General features: G+C 40.6%; 1 protein-coding gene across 3 annotated transcripts; it reads right to left on the reverse strand.

Annotated features, from left to right (window-relative positions):
* Positions 1-4,108: 4,108 nt before the first annotated feature.
* LOC116836517 (uncharacterized) lies at positions 4,109-20,161 on the reverse strand. Of its 3 annotated transcripts, none has more exons than XM_075069256.1 (8): positions 20,078-20,161; positions 18,695-18,785; positions 13,073-13,252; positions 12,645-12,694; positions 11,661-11,778; positions 8,675-8,829; positions 6,560-6,636; positions 4,109-5,519 (listed from the first exon to the last, which is right to left on the reverse strand). In XM_075069256.1, exons 1-8 carry the CDS (start codon positions 20,158-20,160, stop codon positions 4,609-4,611), a joined length of 1,665 nt encoding a protein of 554 aa, XP_074925357.1. In that variant the 5' UTR covers position 20,161; the 3' UTR covers positions 4,109-4,608. The 3 variants fall into 3 exon arrangements, with proteins under 3 accessions (XP_074925357.1, XP_074925356.1, XP_074925358.1); XM_075069255.1 differs by having other exon boundaries at positions 6,560-6,660; XM_075069257.1 differs by lacking the exon at positions 20,078-20,161 and adding an exon at positions 19,046-19,215 and having other exon boundaries at positions 6,560-6,660.
* Positions 20,162-20,165: the final 4 nt, after the last annotated feature.

Consider the following 20,165-nt stretch of genomic DNA (forward strand, 5'->3'; position numbering starts at 1 on the left):
AGGCTCTGTGGGCCTAATCATGCAGCTCTCTGAATGTAGAACTCTCAGTGAAATCAATGGGAGTTCTGTGCATGAAAGACTCACAGGAGCAGACCCAATCATGGTGCCACTTTGATTTTTTGCATACACTTACTCCTGGGGGAATTCTGTGCAGGCACAGAATTCAGGTCCCTCTGCAGATTCTTTTGCTTCTCAGCGGAAAATGATAGGGAAGCAAAGAGAATCTGCATGAATGGTCATGTGCCCACGTGGTTTCTGGCAGGCGTAGTTTGGGGAGGCTTTGCTCCCCCAAACAGAGGTGAGATGGGGGTAGCACAGGGGGTCAGATGCCACTGCCACTGCTCATTCCTGTGAGCGCAGAGCTGCCTGACTGAAGGAGGGTTCAGCTCTGGCTTCTGACTCTGCAGTTGGATGCCACCTCCTGGGTCCTCGTGCTGGTTGCTCCTCTTGTGTGTGTTGGGAGCCTTCCTGTTTTGTGTACAAGGGTGAGAGCCTGTGGTGGTGCATGGCAGAGGTGGGAGGAAGAGGCAATGGGGGAGAAAGATGTGGTATTGAGGGGAGAGAGGCAGGGGACAGTGGGGAGAGGAAGGGGGAGAGGATGAGGCGGGGACAATGGAGAGGGGGAAGAGAGGGGAGAGGGAAGAGAAGGAGAATGGAGCCTGGCATGTGGTGTCCCCTGGTGGTGGTTGTGGCAGCAGCAGCTGGGGCTCTCCTGTTTAAGTAGGCCCATCGAATGCCCCATCCTTCCTGCACCTGGACCATCCTGACAAGCAGGACTTTGGAGCTGTGCTCCGGCTCCAGGCAAAAATCTGCAGCTCCACTGCTCTGGAGCTGCTCTGCTCCAAAGCCCTGCTGAAAAGCCCCTGCAACCAGCTGCACCTGGATCCCCACGCCACCAAGCCCCACTCCCCCAGCACACAGACCCCCCCATCAAGCGCCAACCACCTTCCACTGGACACCCTTGCAGAATCCCATTGCCCCTGCACCCAGAAACACCCCCCATGAGCCTTTGTGCATCCAGATCCTCCAATGAGCTGCCTGCACCCAGGTTACCCCACACACAACCCTCTCACCCTGCTCCTGGATCTCCCCACACTAAGCCCCTCCACGCTTGGCTTCTGCCAGGCTGAGCCTGCCTGGTGCAGAGGGGCAGGGCCTGGCCTTTGTTAGGGTGGGTGCAGCCCCACCGTCGAGTCTGTGTCGTGGGGGGTCTGCAGGGTGATCTCCCACCTCGATGCAGCCAGTGCCCTGTGGTCCCTGCTCCCATGCTTGAGCCTCCACATTTATTTGTTGACAAATAAAATGCACAGAATTTTCAGTTTTTTGGTGCAAAATTCCCTCAGATGTAACACTTTGTGCAGGTGTGTGTGTCACAAATATTACACTTTTAAAGTAAATACTATTTAGACGCCCCAGTCCTGTAAGCTGAGCTAAGCACGCAGACCATTAAACCTGCACAAAGCCCTGGTGAAGTCAGTGAAGCTCTGCATGGGTGCAGAGGTTTCCTCACATGTCTCATCTTGCATGACTGGGTCTTTAGTTGCACATCATCACAATAGCTTTCAAAAGGAGTTGGCATGATGTGCAGTTGTCCTAATTTAGCTGGCAATATGTAACTTAATTCAGTAGAAATCAGCATAGCTGTATGTGGTGCACTTTATCTAATTTTAAAAGCATAATCAATTATTCATTACAGCTTAAATTAACATAGGGCTTGATTCTGGTCACAACAGGCACATGGGCGCTCTATCAAAATTCCTTAATGAAGTTTTGCAACAAAACAGAGTAATTAAACATAACTGAGGTTGGTTGTGTGTGACGGCAAAAAGTGAGAAGAATCATAAGTAGTTTACAAAAGGAAAGGTCATGACATGTAGGGAGAAATGCTGGCCCCGTTGAAATCAAAGGCAAAACTTCACTGACTTGAATGAGACCAGTATATTACCCACTGTGATAATTAAGAAGTTATAGGAAGTTGAGAGGCCAAATATCCTTTATTTTTCAATAATTGTTTTTTTAATGTAGTAATATTTAATGGTTTAAAGACATTTAAAAATCCCATAATCCACTACACTAGCCATTAGATGTATGGAGGCTTGTTTGGTAGCAGCTGACTGGGTAAATCAAGAACATGATTTGTTTGTGAGAACTCAAAGTCATGTTTTTTGTCACGAAAGTGAGAAATATTATGACTTAACTAGTGCAATGAGTGATGCTTTAAAGCAACAGATACCATTACATACCTACTAACTCAGAGAAGGGAACACCATAATATTTGTATATGGTATCTGTTTTGGCTCTGGCATCTTAAGTTTGATTTTAAGCATTTTTTATTCTAACAGTTTACTACTGACCTGATAAGTTATGTACTAACGTAATGTGGAAAATGGCAGAAATTCAGTACTTGACTGGTACTGACACTCTTAAGTGCATGATCCATATTTGCTCTCCCTTCTTCATCTGTAGAACTGCATGAAAATCAGTGACATAGATTTAATGCATCATAGCACTGCCTGACAGAGACTGATGCATCGATATGAGCTGAGCAGACTTAAGACTTGTCTACATTACCTGCTGGATTGACGGGCAGTGATCGATACAGCAGGGGTGGATCTATTGTGTCTAGCCTAGACGTGATAAATTGACTGCTAAGCGCTCTCCTGTTGACTTGCTACAGTGAAGACACTGCAGTAAGTAGATCTAAATACATCTAATTCACATAGCTAAAGTTGCGTAACTTAGATCGATTTTCCCACCCCCTAGTGTACACCGGGCCTGAGACTCAGCCCAGACAAGACCGAGATAATGCCTATACGGAGGATGAAGCAAACTGAGGGAATGGCAGACCAGACTGGGCCAAAGAGTGAGACTCAGACACCTTCGCTACCTCTACTGGCTCCAGCTAAATCCCAAACACCCACGTGGGATGAAATGGGATCAGATTTTGACAAAAGCAGCTTCAGCTCATCACGACTAAAAACTTCTCTTTTATGCAAAAGGACAGTTTTTACCATCTGTAATACCATCTAAGAGACTGTGAAAAAGGGAGGGTTTCCTTCTAAACCGTTCTCCAGCTAAAGAGAAAGGGAACAAGAAATGTTGTTAACACAAAAGCCTTATTTAATATTTTACATTTCAAATGCTTTAACTGCTTTTCTTCCTTTGCTATTATCTTTAATAAAAGGTTGAAAGGATTTTTAATGGTGTATATGCCACGGTACAAAGCAGGCTGAGGTCTCTGTATACCAAACCCTGAACCCGTTTAATGTTGAACAGTGACTGAGTTATTTGAACACCTTTTAGCTCATATATTCCCTCTACTTTAATACATCAGTTCATAAGTCCTCTAGATGCACTATGGTGCCAATGCAATATTATTTCACTGAACTATGTCAACAGAAGTGCATGGGACCACATAAAGTTACTGGTTTCTTTGGATAGGAGATACAATTTCAGCTAACAGTATCTGCCATTCAGAGCACGAGTGAGGTCTAAAAAGCTGCTCTGTGTGAGCACTTCCTCCAATTTTTCTGGGTGGATTTTATGCTAAGAGCACTAATTAGGGCAGGTGCTGGTCAATCTTTGACACATATGATTTGCCAATTAAGCTCGTGTCCTGAATGGTGACACCTCTGTTATGCCAATCCTAAACCCTTGGAGCAGTCTGCCACTCAGGCTGAATTATGTTGCTATTTGAGATTTTCCCCGTCTCCATGATGGTGTGTGTATAGTAGGAAACCTTGTAGCCAGAATTCACTACCAGTGGCAGCAACAGTGAAAGCTGTTATGCGGCTGGGACTCAGGGGTTTTTACTACTGTGTCATCTGACCCTCGGATGTATTGGTGGTGAATTAAGGCTATAGAGTTTGTAGTGTGAGAAACTCTTTTTCTGAATCCCTCACTAATTTAAGTATTTCCAAAGATGTTTAAAGGCTATTTTTACATCCAGGCTGTTAATTTTACACGTCACGTTTGGTCTAATATGATATAAGCAGCCAATTTACAACTTTTTCTTTAAAGGGGGTTTCAAACAGAAACAGAAACTGTTGTCTACTTAAAAAAGCACTCAAGAGTTTTGCTACATTAATAACATCATTTCACCAAGCTCTTACCATCTGTTCATGTACGTCATATAATGATCCAAGACTCAGGCTATCAGATACAGATGATACAGTGAACTCCTCTTCTGACTGTTGGTTTTCTAATGCACCTAAAATACTTGTTACTGTCACAGATGAATCTGAGAAACTGTCTTGTTCTTCATCAGATGTTTCAGATTTAAAGTTAGTTTGTTCTTCTGCACAGGTGCAACAACACTGAACCTTCTGTGGGATGTGTGCCATTTGCCAATCACATGAGTCTGTTAAAATACTGTCACTTGTCTGTACATTACTGATAGTATCCTGAACCTTGTCGTCTCCTGTGGATTGATTAAGGATGAAAAGCTGGTTAGATAATTGTTGTATACTTTTGTTTTCTAAACTGCTGTCCAGATCTTTTTGCTCAGATGCAGTTGAAGTAGGTGATGCATCTTGCTCCATTTCCAGGAAAACTTGATGTAAAAAGGAAGGTGCTCCAAGTGCGACCCTAGAAAGGTGTTCTTCATTTTCATTCTCTGGAAGATGTCACAGTCCCTAAAGGTTTACTTTCTGAAGCAATGGTTTGAATTCCATAGTCACTTGTTATGTTACAACTATTCAAGTTTACACAGCTACATTTCTGTTCAGTATTTCTGGAAAACTGCAATGGACCTTGGAAATGGACCTTATGGGATTCAGTATTTTTTCCTGTAGCTAATTTACACAAATCTTTCTTCTTTTTTTCGTGCTGGTTACTTTGAGGTCTCTGATGAAGGCTGTTACTTGTGTTATTTCGGCTGTGGTAAATGCCATGTTTAAGAGCCACAACAGAAGCTGTTTGTTCTTCCGTGTTTTCATTTATGATTGGGGTCTGTGCATTTGTGGAAACATTATGAATTATTTTCTCATTTAATTCCCTATTTCCTTCACTATTTTTTCTTTCTTTTTGATGTAGTGGTACATTCCTGGAGTTCTCCATTGGCCTTCCTTGTGAAAGCTTGCTAGACTTACTACCTCTGAAGCCTGAATGCTTTCTACTAGGCACCTGGGCTGACTTTTGCCTTTTGAATTCAGATGACTTATAGAGCCACCTAGAGATGCATTTATTTTTCTGAGAATGAGCAAAACTTGTCACGCCTGATATACAGCCAGTATTTGGCTCTGTATCTTGGCATTCAGACATCACTGAAGAGCTGCACAAGGCAGAGGACACTCCTTCATTAAGCACATTTTTTTTAGAAGCTTTACTTCTGTCAGTTCGTTGTGCATAAGGAGATATGATACTTAAGTACAATGAATTTAAATCACTTGCTCTTGTAGAAGTTTTAGAAAGTACACTCGTATGTTTAGATGAGTTACTGGAAATATTAGATGATCTCTCAACTCTGACTGGTCCATTTACATTTCTACTGTTTTTTTCTTTCTTGTCTTTGTTCGTATCTAAAATAGACACCATATTTTTAATGACTAATTTTAATATATATTTAACAAAAAAATCCCGCGTCCCCTGGCACTTTACTATTATTTTAAAACACGACAATAAAATGGATCAAACAAATATAGTCTACTAAAAGTGAATGGAAAAGTCAAGAGGGAAAAGGACAAGTTGCAAAGTAGATAATTAGAAGTCATGACAAGAAAGGACAAAGTGTTTGTCAGAGAGAAATCAAGACGAGAATGAACTTTCAGAAGAGATTTGAAGAAAATACGATGTAAAAGAATGAATCAGAAAAGGGAGCAGTACAAAGAAGCAGAGCACATATTAGGAAGGAACAGAACAAGAAAAGAATCTCTTGCAATATATACTTGGGATAATATGATGTTAGACCAAGGTGTGTGTGAGTCTGTTAGAAGTTTAGCAACAAAGGTTATATCTACACAGCAGCTGGGATGGCACTTCCCAGTGTGGGTAGTCAGACGCACACTGGCTCTGGTTGAGCTAAAATCCTAAAAATAGCAGTATGGCCACAGCGGCAAAGGCTGGGGCTAGCTACCTGAATACATACCCGGGAGTTGCACAGGATTGTACTCCAGTAACTAGCCCGAGTTTCTGCCCATGCCACCATGGCCACATTGCTGCTTTGTAGCACACTAACTCAAGCAGAGCTAGCTTGTTTACCTGCATTGGGAAGCACACTCCCAGCTTCTGTGCAGATACCCCCCAAAATAAAAAATGTTAATTTCCTCTCCTGCTTATCTGAGATGGATTCTGCACCTCCAGTGTTATTGTTTTAACAGTAAAGGTGTCAAAAGAATACCTGGAAAATGTAACTTAATCATTTTCAAACTTGCAATTGTGTTTAGAAACAATTTCAGTACCTTCTAAGAAGACCAACTGCTACAATAATTTAGCCTGCTAACAATCCAGGAATTAGCCATGCTTACTTGGTTATTCTTTAAGAGATTTTTCATTGCAGGCAACAGCTGTTTTCTAAGACACGGTGAAAAGGATCGAAAAGTATATTAAGAATGTAACTTACTTTTCCCATAATCATTCCTTGAATTTTCTTGGATAAAGTCAGCATTTGATTCTTCTAATTTGTTCGTTTCCCGTGTACTTTTAAAACAGAATACATCAATGCTGTGAGAAGTATAAAATAACTGTTTCAAAACAAAATCAAGACGACTTGTCATACTTAATGAGATTTATAGTCTTGTTCATTATTTTTTCTGTCTTTTCTAATGTACCTATTCTCTGCATCAGATTGTGTCTCCTCATACAGTATTGTATACTGACTCTCAATCAATGACTTACAGAAAAGTCTTTTACTGCTTTGCATGATAGTTATAATACACATCATAACAAAAATAAGCAATTTGGCATGTTAATTATTTATCAATCTCTGGAAAGGAACGATAACTCCCTTAATTCAGAAGGGCAAGCTTAGAAACTTGTTTTCCTAAATCAAAAGCTCATTTATTTGTAAGGATTTTGTTTTTATGCAATCAGACTAGACTGACTTTGGTTTCTAAATATAACTAGGAATCACAATAGAATGAAAAGCAGTGATTGCTGAATTGATCAGGCCCAATCGAGCATCTCTCTGCCACTGCCAAAGAGAAAAGAGAGTGAATTCTAATATAGGACTTGGGTTAGACGCCACATACCACAAGTTGCATACAAATACGATTTAGCCAAATTATTTGGGGACCTGAGAGTATTTCAGTAAATGGGCATTTGGACAGTGAGGGACTCTTTACATCATGGGAAAGGTCCTTTTTAATTTTTCCCTAGATAATCAGGATTTTGATAAACTAGGTTTAACTGTTCTATGATAGTAAATGTCCTTCTGATTCACTGAATAATTTAATAATCTCAGTGATCTCTGTACATCCCAACTACTGTATAAACATATCCACTCATATAGCATATGAGATCACAGCAGGCATGCACAGCTTTATTCCATGTATGGATAGGACCTACATTAAGTATAACTTGTTTAATATCAATTATTTAATGTTACACAGCCTGATTCTCCTATCTTTATCCCAGTGTAAAACAGGCCTAGTTTCAAGGAAATCCATGGATTTACATTAGTTCACAATTGGTCAAAATGAAAGGAAAATCAAACCAATAATGACCATTTTTAAAAGAAATGGAAATAGGTGGACAGTTACTACTAAAATACCAAGGTATGCAAAATATAAGGCCTACAAAACTTGAGCAAGCTCTTTTAAAACACTTATTGGTATCTAATCCCATGCCGAATTTTTTCAGTTGACATCCCCCAGCACAATAAAACCTAAAATCTTGTAATGCAACAGTTAAAGCCACAATTGCATTCACAGCAAACAGTTCATCAAAACCCTGTTTCTGGTGCCTAGGTTCCTCCGTTTTGTCTGCATGACTTGCTGTAAATTAAAGTGCACCATTGTGCTGTGTGCTACCACAAGGATTTGATCAACATGTGGTCACTGCCTCAGGGCGTGATTTATTATTTTGGTATTTGTGATCTGAAGTTAGAATGTCAGACAATCTTTTAGAAAGAGGAAAGATCTGTTTTGCTTTTGCCTAGGGTCAGACACTGAGCGTTTGAAACTTCTGTTAATAAAAGCTTCTCTGAAACATGAGATGCACTAATGTAGAAGTTACCTAGTTTCAAATGGGAGATGGTGGGGACTATATAAAGATTCTCTCTTACATACAATTCATATAAAAAATCTGGGCCTCTAAAACTTTCAGTGAGACCAGTCCTCCACATTACATTTGACATGATCTACCATGCTTGGAAAGACTTATGATTGTGAGAAGTCTCTCTCAGTAATGCTGCCTTTCTACAGCTGGCCTCTTTATAATTTATAGGCTATCTTGTGGATTAAATACTCCAAACATATTTCCTCTTATTGTTTTGATAAAGTTTGGGTGGGACAAATGTCAATAAGTCTGATAACACAAATAGGGTAATTTAACAGAAAAGGTTCAGCTAACTTTAAAAATCAGAAAGCTATAAAGACATTTTAGAGGATCAGACTGGAAATTTGTAAGTGCTGTAAATGTTTAAAACAGCATAAAAAAGGTAGAGAGTATAAAATTACAGGCTATCATAATTTCATTCAGATGTGCTGCTGAAAATCTGTCTGAATTTTTTTCACACCTCTTAGCTTCATATTCATGGGGATCTGGAGAGATCACAGGACGAGGTGCACACTGCTTGTAGTAATGGTCCAATCTCTGAATATTTTTAGCTTCTTTCCTCTTTTGGGGTGAGGCACAGTCTGTCTTTATTTCCTCCGAAGAGATTTCACAAGTCTGAGAAGAAGATGTGTAATTATATTAACAGAAATCTTTACAAATTGAGTTTGCTACAGGTAAGCTATTAGTTCATAAACATTTCTCCATTAATTTTGTAGTCAGCATGAGCAATAATAGTTTTAACCACTTTTACTCTTTCAAGGCTTGCATGTTATCTATTTAATCCTCACAGTATTCTTGTGAGAAAGGGCAGCATTATTCTCACTTTCACAAGGGGGCACTTGTAGAAGCAGAGAGAGAGTATGTCTTGCTTAATGTCTTAGCAGGAATCTGTGTCACTGCCAGGATTAGAACTGAGGAAATCCTGGCTCCCAGACATGTGCTCAGGTCCACACACTAACATTCCAAGCTTGATTCTCCTTTGAAGTGGGTGCAGATAATTTACACTCACTCACATTTTAAGGCCACTTTACACTGTCACAGTACTGCAAAGTGTCATAGAGACAGAGTTTAAGGCCAGAAGGGACCACTGTATCATCTAGTCTGATTGCCTGTATATCACAGGCCACCACCACCCATCCGCGCACTAAACCCAACAACTGAAATTAGACCAGTGTAATACAGACCATAGGAGACTAGACTATTCAGAGAATAAAGACAACCCAGGGAATTAATAGAGCAAATAATCAGTCAATTTGCAAACAACTAGAAGATAATAAAGGTGATAAATAACAGTCAACATGGATTTGTCAAGAACAAATCATGTCAAACAAACCTAATACCCTTTTTTAACAGGGTAACAAGCCTTGTGGGTAGGGGGAAAGTGGTAGGTGTTGTATATCTTGACTTTAGTAAGGCTTTTGATACTGTCTCACATTACCTTCTTGTAAACAAATTAGGGAAACATAGCTTAGAAGGAGCTACTATAAGGTGGGTTCATAACTGCTTGGAAAACAGTTCCCAGATAGTTGTCAGTGGTTCACAGTGAAGCTGGAAGGGCATATCACATGGGGTCCTGTAGGGATCAGTTCTAGGGCTGATTCTGTTCAGTATCTTCATCAATGATTTAGATAATGGCATAGAGAGTACACTTATAAAGTCTGCGGAGGATACCAAGCTGGGAGGGGTTGCAAGTGCTTTGGAGGGTAGGATTAAAATTCAAAATGATCTGGAAAAACTGGAGAAATGGTCTGCAGTAAACAGGATGAAATTCAATAAGGACAAATGCAAAGTACTTCACTTAGGAAGGAACAATCAATTGCACACGTACAAAATGGAAATGACTGCCTAGGAAAGAGTAGTGTGGAAAGGGATCTGGGGGTCATAGTGGATCACCAACTAAATGTGAATCAACAGTATAACACTGTTGAAAAAAAAGTGAACATCATTCTAGGATGTATCAGCAGGAGTGTTGTAAGCAAGACACAAGAAGTAATTCTTCCGCTCTACTCCATGCTGATAAGGCCTCAACTGGGGTATTGTGTCCAGTTCTGGGAGCCACTTTTCAGGAAAGATGTGGACAAATTGGAGAAAGTCCAGAGGAGAGCAACAAAAATGATGGAAAGGTCTAGAAAACGTGACCTATGAAGGAAGACTGAAAAAAAAATTTTTTTTTTCAGTTTGCAGAAGAGAAGACTGACGGGGAACATAATAATAGTTTTCAAGTACATAAAAGGCTGTTACAAGGAGGAGGGAGAAAAATTGTTCTCCTTAAACTCTGAGGATAGGACAAGAAGCAATGGGCTTAGATTGTAGCAAGGAAGGTTTAGGTTGGACATTACAAAAAACTTCCTAAATGTCAAGGTAGTTAAGCACTGGAACAAACTACCTAGGGAGGCTGTGGAATCTCCGTCACTGGAGGTTTTTAAGAGCAGGTTAGACAAACACCTGTTTGGAGTAGTCTAGTTATTACTTAGTCCTGCCTGGAGTGCAGGGGACTGGACTATCTGACCTATTGATCATCCTTCCAGTCCTGTAAGTCTATGTGTCACAGGCAGAGAGGGACCATGGTGCACCAATGCCTGAGGCCACCGCAGTGGCTGGGAAATGATTGAGATAAACTAATCCTAGCAAGTGACCTGCTACATATATACAAAATGTTCTACATTGGTCAGTCTGTTTGATGTGTTATGGTCACAAGTTTCACGTAGGGATGAAATTAATGAATTGATTGATGAGGTGCTGGCTTCAAATGTCAGGACCTCTGAAAATCAGGTCACTTATTTCGATACTTAAATTCATACTTATTGGCCTGATCCAGAATCCGTTAAGTCAACTGAAAAACTCAGATTCGTTTAAACAGGCTTTTATCAAATCTTATGTTTGAAAAGTGGTTTTGCTTTTGTTGTAGTATAAATGTAGAACCCAGTATGTTGTCCTTGACTTTATTTGAAATAAAGACTGTACAGAGACAAAAGAATTGATATAATCGTATAGTGTTTTTTAAATAAGCTGAGGATCAGGGAAGGTGAGGTTTATTTACTATAAAAGAGTCTCTGCCTGAGCAGCTGTGTATATTAAAGTTTTTGGGGGATTTCTTCATTCTGATGCAAGCTGACCATGCCTTTTTCCCCTTGACGGGATGGCCCCTGTCCAATTAGTCTGTTTCACTGTAGAGAGCAGAAGGTCATGGGTATTTTCAACTGGAGGTGGTCTGATATGATTTTATGGAGCAGCAAAAGCCTTTGGCTAAATTCTGCTCTCAGTAACATGGTTGTATATCCACAATAACTATTAAAATCAAAGCAATTACTGTGGATTTACAGTCAGAGTGCAAAATTTGATCCTTTATCATTGCAATTTATGGGGAACTTGTTGTTAAAGTGCAACTGTCAAAAATGTTCTGTTACCTCTTTAATGATCAAAGTAGCATGACCTGCATTACTTACCGCTGCAACAATTAGCTTTGAAACTGATGAAATGAGCCTCATGACTTCTTCTTGTGATGTGTATGGGGAAGGAGGAAATTGAGATAGTCTGGAAGGGAAGCTGTGCAACTTCTTTGTTCTAATTAAACATGAAGAATATATTTTAATCCATGTTGAAAGAAAATTATATATATATCAATAGCATATAATATACCACGTGTTTGGGAATGTCAGGATTGTAAATAAATTGCCATGATTTCAAAATAGGCAGACTGCTGTGAATATGGTGAAATGTACTACATTATTCTATGAGCTGTTATGCAAAGGTTTGTATGTGGACATTTTAAAGCTGTGGTATAAAATAAACTAGCTTCTCAATAGTTTCTGTTTTATTAACTAAATTGCAGTCATGGAAACGATTATTTTACCTGAAGTTATAAACCGTGCTACGGTTTTAGAGATTATTTTTACATTTATGTTTCTGTTGGGAAAAGAATAGGGAGAGTCCAGCACTTGATTTGATCTTTATGGAGAGAGGTCTGTTTTGTATTTCTATACATGATGATCCATGTCTCCTCTTCCTGTCCTTTTACACAGAGATTGCCAGCACCCTTCCTGCTTGTGGCTGTTTATCAGGATTTAGGTTCACGAGTGAATTATGCTCCATAGAACAATGCCAGCCTAAAGGCTCTTCCATGCAATTTTCAGATTTTCTCCCACCCAGTTATTCTATGCTCACCATTCCTTCATACACACACTTCTCAAACCTCCCCACAGCCACCACTACAATATTCCTCTTCCAGCAAAGATAAGTCAGTGGCACTTCTACTCCATCTGGAAACTCATCAACCTGACTTTCTTAAGCTACAGTTACTCCCATAACTCAAGCTTCAATGGCTTATGAGTCATACCTGGGTCTGCAGTGTAGCAGTATATTGCACTCCTAATGTATGAGGGCTGGCCAAGACAAATGCCTAGTAGAATTTACAGTGATTTATACATTACCTTTTTGTACTCCTTACTAAGACCGGGAAAGGTCTGTCAGTTACAACATCCTTCAAAAACAAAAACAAACAAACATATTATTGCATTTATTTAATGCAACTCTGACTGTAATTGTTATCTTCTTCAGAGAGACTTTAGTAAAGCAGCAAAATAGCTCATGTCTCTCCTAATTATTTTCAGGTTTTTTTCTAAAATATTAAAACAGGAACTTTCTTTATCAAATTGCTTTTCTGCTTGTTCATAACATTACTTTTTGTTGTAGTGATTTTAGCAGGCCTATCTTCATAGCAGCTAGATGCAACCTTAAAGTACTTTAATGACATACAAGTCTGATAGAAGGGGAAAATTAAAAGCAAAAATTAAACTTCTATGTTTGTATTTGAACAGGAAAATCCTTTATATGTATAAAGAAGAACATTAAGTGTTACTTGTGCCATTTTCTTTTTGATTATCTTAATTTCCTGTTGTCTTTCTGGGCTGCTCTGTAATTTTCTTTCACATTCTTCAGAATTTCCTGTATACATTCGAAGAGATGCTTCGAATTTACAATCTGTAAAATTATGCTTGAGACACTGATCATATTTTTGTTCAGCAAAGCTTCCAGGATGCTGTAATAAATAAAAATGGTAGAAAATTATGGGTAAAATATGGATATTTACAGAAGGAAAGTCAATCTTAATCCATGTAGATAATTACTTATTTAAGAAAGACATTCATTTTACATGGTACAGTAACACACAAAAATGCATACCTTAATCACCAAACTCCTGATTCAGGAAATTACTTAATAACATGCTTAACAGTGTGTACATGCTTAAGCCCTACATACCTCAGTCCCTTATATTTACACACATATGCTTCTTATTTTCTGAACATGGATGCTCCCCTGAACCGTCACGCAAACTGTACACTTGTGTTTGCAGGACAGGTAAACCATAAAAATTCGTACTAAAACTACTCACTAAGGATTGCTCTATTCAAAAAAAAAAAAATCAGCAGTACAATAAAGGCTCTTGTTGAACCTTAGTATAGAAAGCATGTTGATGATATGATGCATAAAATATTAGATAGATTCTACTTAGCAGCTTTTCATCTAAGAATTAAAAAATATTATACAAGCATTCATTCATTGACTTTCCCAAGGGCAAAACACTAAGTCAATGGCAGAACTGGCAATAGAATTCCAAAGTCCTATTTGCACTCGTGCTTGAGTCATCATATCACTGTCCTCTGGCATTACCTAGGGTCCAGTCCTGCAAACAAACACTTTCACATGTCAGTAACTTTATATCGGCAAGTCATTCTGTTGCCCTCAGTGGAAGTAATTGTGCACTTATTCATGCCCATGAATGTAAGAGTTTGCAAGATCTGTGTCTGTCTTTGTGTTACTGCATAGCAGATGGGAGATTAATACAGGTAATTCACATTAACACAGAATGTGCATGTAAATTTCTATGCAGCAGTGGGAAAATAAATGTCACCCTACAAAAGAATTTCTATACATTTTCACAGGAAAATTTATACATTTTTCCTCTGGCTTGTTAGAGATTTCCTCATTGTGCAGCAGAGAGGGTGTGACAAACTAACAAGTAATTCAGTGTGCAAAGTACACGTCCTAATTAAAATAAAAAACAGTGAAAAACCTGTTCTTCCAACTTACCAGGTCTCTAAGTAGCATCAATTTACAAACTGGCAAACTATGATGATTAGTTGTTCTCTTTGTTTAAGGACTCTCAGAAAAGTTTTATATAACCTAGCAAACCTGCAACATAAGATGCCACCCAAGGGAAAAAAACTTTCTCAATAAGGAATGCAGTTTCCAAAGCGAATCTGGAATTGTGGATTCCTTAAAATTTCCAACCGTTCCATTAGCAGTGCAGCTTCATCAGAGATAGTAATGGAGGTGTGGAGGGGGGCTGGCTACTGGTGTTTTAACTGGTTACTGTGTTGTCTTACCCAGCTCAGGAGAGGTCTCTCAGACATGATGGTTCAAATGCCAGTAGCAACCTTTACCCTGTCTATTCTAATCACTGTTGCTACCACTCCATGGTATTTCTAGCAACAGAAAATATTAAGAAAAATGTTAGTGTGGACAAGACCTGGGATTTCTGAATTTTAGACTGTTGAACAGCAAATATCATGCCTTCCATTTGGTCTTGGTTTTATTTTGGTCTTAACTTTTATTCACAAAAGTTATTTACTTTGTGTTCGTTTCTTTGTTTTTGAAAAGGCAAATATATTATGAAGTGTCCAACTTTGGGGCAGACAGATGGGGTCAGAGTTACTGATACTAAGGAGAGCTAGAAATTTTCTGATACAAATGTTCTTTTTGTGCTGGTGGAAATAAAACATGACAAATATTGTGATGATCTGAGTGGTGAGTTAAAGAAGGCATGCACCACTTCTGGTAGGGATCAGTACTTGGGTCTGATTAAGGAAAGCTATTAAGTACATGTTTAAGTTCCAGTGATGCCAATGGGACTTAAACACAAGCTTAAAGTCAAGCATATGCTCGGGGTGCTTTCCTGAATCAGAACCTTGGTTAGCCCCAGATTTCGTATCGGATCCCTTGATAGCTGAAATATCAGGTATATATACAGCTTTGATGAGGTACTACAGTATCTGCAGATAATTTACGACCCTGGAAATTTAGTCTGTCCAGATCTCTGATATCTTCTACAAGGTACAGTCAAAAGCAGCATACGCTTGCTCCTCAGAATACAATACATACATACTACAGCTCAAATTCTGCTTAGATTTAGATTCCTTGCAACTTCACTGAAGTCATTAAGATGCATGTAACCCAATCTTTAGTATTAAAAGGACTTCAAAACATGACTCTCTGGACCAGGTAAGAATAGGTAATTGGTGCATAAGAAGGTTCCACTTTTTATGCTCAATTTGATTTTACATGGAATTAAATATTTATATGGATTTGTTTTATAAGAACATAAGAATGGCTATACTGGTCAGACCAATGGTCCATCTAACCCAGTATCCAGTCATCCGATAGCGACCAGTGCCAGACGCTTCAGGGGGAATGAACAGAACAGGGCAATTATTGAGTAACCTATCCCCTATCATACAGTCCCAGCTTCTGGCAGTCAGAGGTTTAAGGACACCCAGAGCATAAGGTTGCATCCCTGGCCATCTTGGCTAATAGCTACTGATGGACCTATTCTCCATGAACATATCTATTCTTTTATGAAACCAGTTATACTTTTGGCCTTCACAGCATTCCCTGGTAACAAATTTAATAGGTGGACTGTGCATTGGGTGATGAAGTAGTTCTTTTATGTTTGATTTAACCCTGCTGCCTGTTAAATTTCATTAGGTGACTCCTGGTTTGTGTGTTATATGGATGGATAATTAACACTTCCCTGTTCACTTTCTTCACACTATTCATGATTTTATAGACCACTATATCATATCCCCCCCTTAATCATCTCTTTTCTAAGAATAATAGTCTAAGCTTATACAGTAATATTGTGAATATTTCTAAGGCTAAATAAAATATTCAGTACCCTCATAGGTGTACAAGTTAAATAATCAACCACCAATTGCAGTATCTAGTATATCCTCTAGCAAGGGACTATATTCTGGTCTTGCAGGGAGAAGGATTTGATGATGTAGTAGATTTTTTTTTCCTCATAAACTACCACAACCCAAAAGAGAAAAGAAAAGCATACATCTTCTAGTAACCTTAAAGATCCTCAATTTCAGTTGCTTTCAATAAGCTTTTAAAGGAAGAAACATAGCAACAGTAACTAGGGCCTGGTCTACACTACGCGTTTAAATCGATTTAAACAGCATTAAATCGATTTAACGCTGTACCCGTCCACACTACAACGCTCTTTATATCGATATAAAGAGCACTTTATATCGATTTCTGTACTCCCAGACGAGAGGAGTAGCCCTAAAATCGATACAAACATATCGGATTAGGGTTAGTGTGGACGGAAATCGACATTATTGGCAGCCAGGCGGTATCCCACAGTGCACCACTGACCGCTCTGGACAGCAAACTGAACTCGAATGCAGCGGGCAGGTAAACAGGAAAAGCCCCGCGAACTTTTGAATTACATTTCCTGTTTGCCCAGCGTGGAGCTTGATCAGCACGGGTGGCGATGCAGTTCCAATTCAAAAAAGAGCTCCAGCATGGACCGTACGGGAGATACTGGATCTGATCACTGTATGGGGAGACAAATCTGTTCTATCAAAGCTCGGTTACAGAACATGAAATGCCAAAGCGTTTAAAAAAATCTCCAGGCTACACAGTGCTGAGTGACAAGCGTAACGGAAGCCAGAGACTCAAATGGACGCTCATGGAAGGAGAGGGTACTGAGGACTCCAGCTATCCCACAGTCCACAGCAGTCTCTGAAAAGTATTTGCATTCGATGGCTGAGCTCCAATGTCTGTAGGTTCAAACACAGTGTCTGGCGTGGTTCAGGGAATAGCTCCTCAGTTTCTTTCCCCCCGCCCACCACGTGAAAGAAAAGGTAAGAAATCATTTCTTGACTTCTTTCAATGTCACCCTATATGTACTGAATGCTGCTGGTAGACGCGATGCTGCAGCAGTGAAGAGCAGTATTTGCTCCTCTCCCCTCTCTGGTGCACAGATGGTGCAGTAGGACTGGTAACTGTCCTCATGAAACCTGAGGCTCCAATGCTTTTTAACTGAATATGGGGGCGCCTGGGTAAAAACAGGAATGATTCCTGGTCACTCCCAGTAGATAGGACAGAACGGCTAGTAACCGTCTTCATCATAGCAACTGGGGCTGAGCTTCAATCAGCCCCCTCCCTTTCCTGTGTAAAGAAAAAAGATTCTGTACTGCCTGGACTGTCATAGCAGCAGCATGCGGTCCTCCTCTCCCACACCGCTTAATGTCCTGCTGGACTGTCATAGCCCCGGAGCCATGTGCTCCCCTCATTTTATCTCACTAACAAGTCTCTGTTTCTTATTCCTGCATTCTTTATAACTTCATGACACAAATGGGAGGGGACACTGCCACGGTAGCCAGGAGGTTGGGGGAGGAGGGAAGCAACAGGTAGGTTGTTGCAGGGGCACCCCCTGTGAATACTGACACGGAGCAGCTGTGCTCTGATACACTGGTCCTCTAGTACCCTTGCCCCTATTCTAGCAGGACTGACTCTATTTTTAAGAAACCATAAAGGAAGGATTGACTCGGGAGTCATTCCCAGTTTTGCTTTTGCGCCCCCAGCCGATCTCAGCCAGGGGGCACTCATGATAGCAGCAGACAGTACAGAGGGAGAGAGATAACATCATCTCATTGCCAGTTTACTCTGGCAGTAGACGGTACAGAACGACTGGTAACCATCTCTGCTATCATGCAAAAGCAAAATGAATGCTGCTGTGTAGCGCTGTGAGTATCGCTCTGTCTGCATAATCCAGTACACATACGGTGCCGAAAAAAAAAAGCTGAACGGGCTCCATGGTTGCCGTGCTATGGCATCTGCCAGGCAATCCAGGGAAAACGGGCGACCTCGAAAGGATTGTTAGCTGTTGTTTTCCTGAGGAAGGAATGACTGACGACATTACCCAGAACCACCCGCGACAATGATTCAACCCAGAATTCCAAGGGCGGGGGAGACTGTGGAACTATGGGGATAGCTAGGAATAGCTACCCACAATGCAATGCTTCAGAAATCGATGCTAGCCTCGGACCATGGACGCACAACGCCGAATTACTGTGCCTAGTGTGGCCGCGTGAAATCGAATTTATAATATCAGTTTTATGAAACCGATTTTAGCTAATTCGATATTATCGCGTAGTGTAGACGTGGCCTAGGTCAGACTTATTTTTTCAGCATTTCTCGGGCTTCATTAGTTCATGCAGATCCTGATCCTGCACTGACATTCACTCAGGCAGACCCCTGTGTCTACACAGAGCCCCACTGATATTATGTTCCATCTTATGTTGACTTCAGTGGGAGTCTGCATGGACTCAGGGATCCATCAAGGCACAGTGTGGTGCAGGATTGGAGCCTCTAGCCCTTCAAAACAGTATTCATTTCAGAAAATACTTACCATATAGAAACTGGATCTTTCAGCCTCATTCCTGCTAGCTCCTGATAAATCAAAACTATCTTCTTTTCTTTGAATGTCAATGTAATATTTTCTACACAAAACATATTTTCCAGTTTCAGTAAAAGAAAAATAGAAAGTGGGATGGGCAAACTTTTTCGAGTTTGGGATCTTGTAAATCTCTTGCCTATTTCTTAGAGTTGTTAATCTAGTTCATGTTATCCGACTATTTCAACTCTAATTTAAGTTCATCTTTCCACCCCCATCCCCAAGAGTTATTCCATTTAAAAACAAAAATCTAGTTTTCTAGCAAAAAAGAAGTCTGTGCTATTTATTAGAGACAGAAGCACTCACTTCCTTAAGGTGTTCCTCAGCACCCGACAAAAAAGTTAGGCTTGCACGAACAGGAGCCTCTGTATACAGTATATACAGAGAGGCTGTGTTACTAGTAGTATTTGATTCTTATACTCTGTTCCCCTTTTCAAATTGCTCCCTAAGCAAAATGTTAACCCAGTAACATTTTACTTTGAGCTGAAGTACTGAACAATACGAGAGACAATTTGACTATTTCTAACACTAATCCATAGCCATTTACTCCCCCCATCTCTGTTCACCCCTCTCACTGTTTGTCTTCTACCAGGCATTAACCACACATTTCCACTCATTTGTCCCCCTTGTACTCACGCACAACACCCGTGTGCACTTCCCTTACATATTCATCTATACATCCCCCATGTACTCTATGTTCATGCACAAACCCCATACCTATACACTGTTCATCCAAATACACACTCTCGGATACCTCATATCCATATACCGCCCATGCACCAACTGTAACCAAGCATCCTCACATTCCTGAGTAACCACGTTGTCCTGATGCCTATAATGCAACCATCATACTCATATGCTTGAAATCCCATCCCCATCTATCCCTGGGCAACCCCATATCCACTCATCGCCCTATCCCATGCACCACCCTATTCCGATGCACTCACCATACACCCCTAAGCTCATGCTCCCTCCACGTGCCCCTCGTACTCATGCAACATCCATGGGTAACCCACACACCTTCTGGCAGTGGTGTTCTGTCCTATCTAGTGGTGCCATGACCACTTAGAGAAAGAGATTAATGAGTTTGCTCTACAGCCTTAGCTAACAAGCAGTTGGTTTTCAGTTCATGATGACCAGGGTCTGTCTTTGTTACACATGCACGTTGTAACCCGCAAAGCTCTATTCCCACTCCCACCCTATATACATATCCCCACCCCATCCCATATCCAGGTGCTCTCCTGCACCCCCATCATCCCCCTGGAGCCCCACTCACCAGCGCACCCGCCACCCTGCTCCCCATATGCACGCGTTCCTCTCTCCCTCCCCGCCCCTTACAGTCTATGAGCCACGGAGCGGGTAAGGCCCCTGGTGGAGACCCGCCCCGCCATATCCCCGCAGCAGGCAGCACAGTTCCGCATTCTGG

This window comes from Chelonoidis abingdonii, chromosome 9, assembly GCF_003597395.2.
Source record: "Chelonoidis abingdonii isolate Lonesome George chromosome 9, CheloAbing_2.0, whole genome shotgun sequence".
NCBI lineage: Eukaryota > Metazoa > Chordata > Testudines > Testudinidae > Chelonoidis > Chelonoidis abingdonii.

Excerpts from the sequence above, each read along its gene's own strand:
- LOC116836517 (XM_075069255.1), bottom strand. The coding sequence starts at position 20,160 with ATGCGGAACTGTGCTGCCTGCTGCGGGGATATGGCGGGGCGGGTCTCC. Across the intron at positions 13,253-18,694 it reads AAAGATCCAGTTTCTATATG|CATCCTGGAAGCTTTGCTGA; the intron begins GTAAGTATTTTC and ends TATTTATTACAG. Across the intron at positions 12,695-13,072 it reads TCAAAAAGAAAATGGCACAA|GATGTTGTAACTGACAGACC; the intron begins GTAACACTTAAT and ends TTGTTTTTGAAG.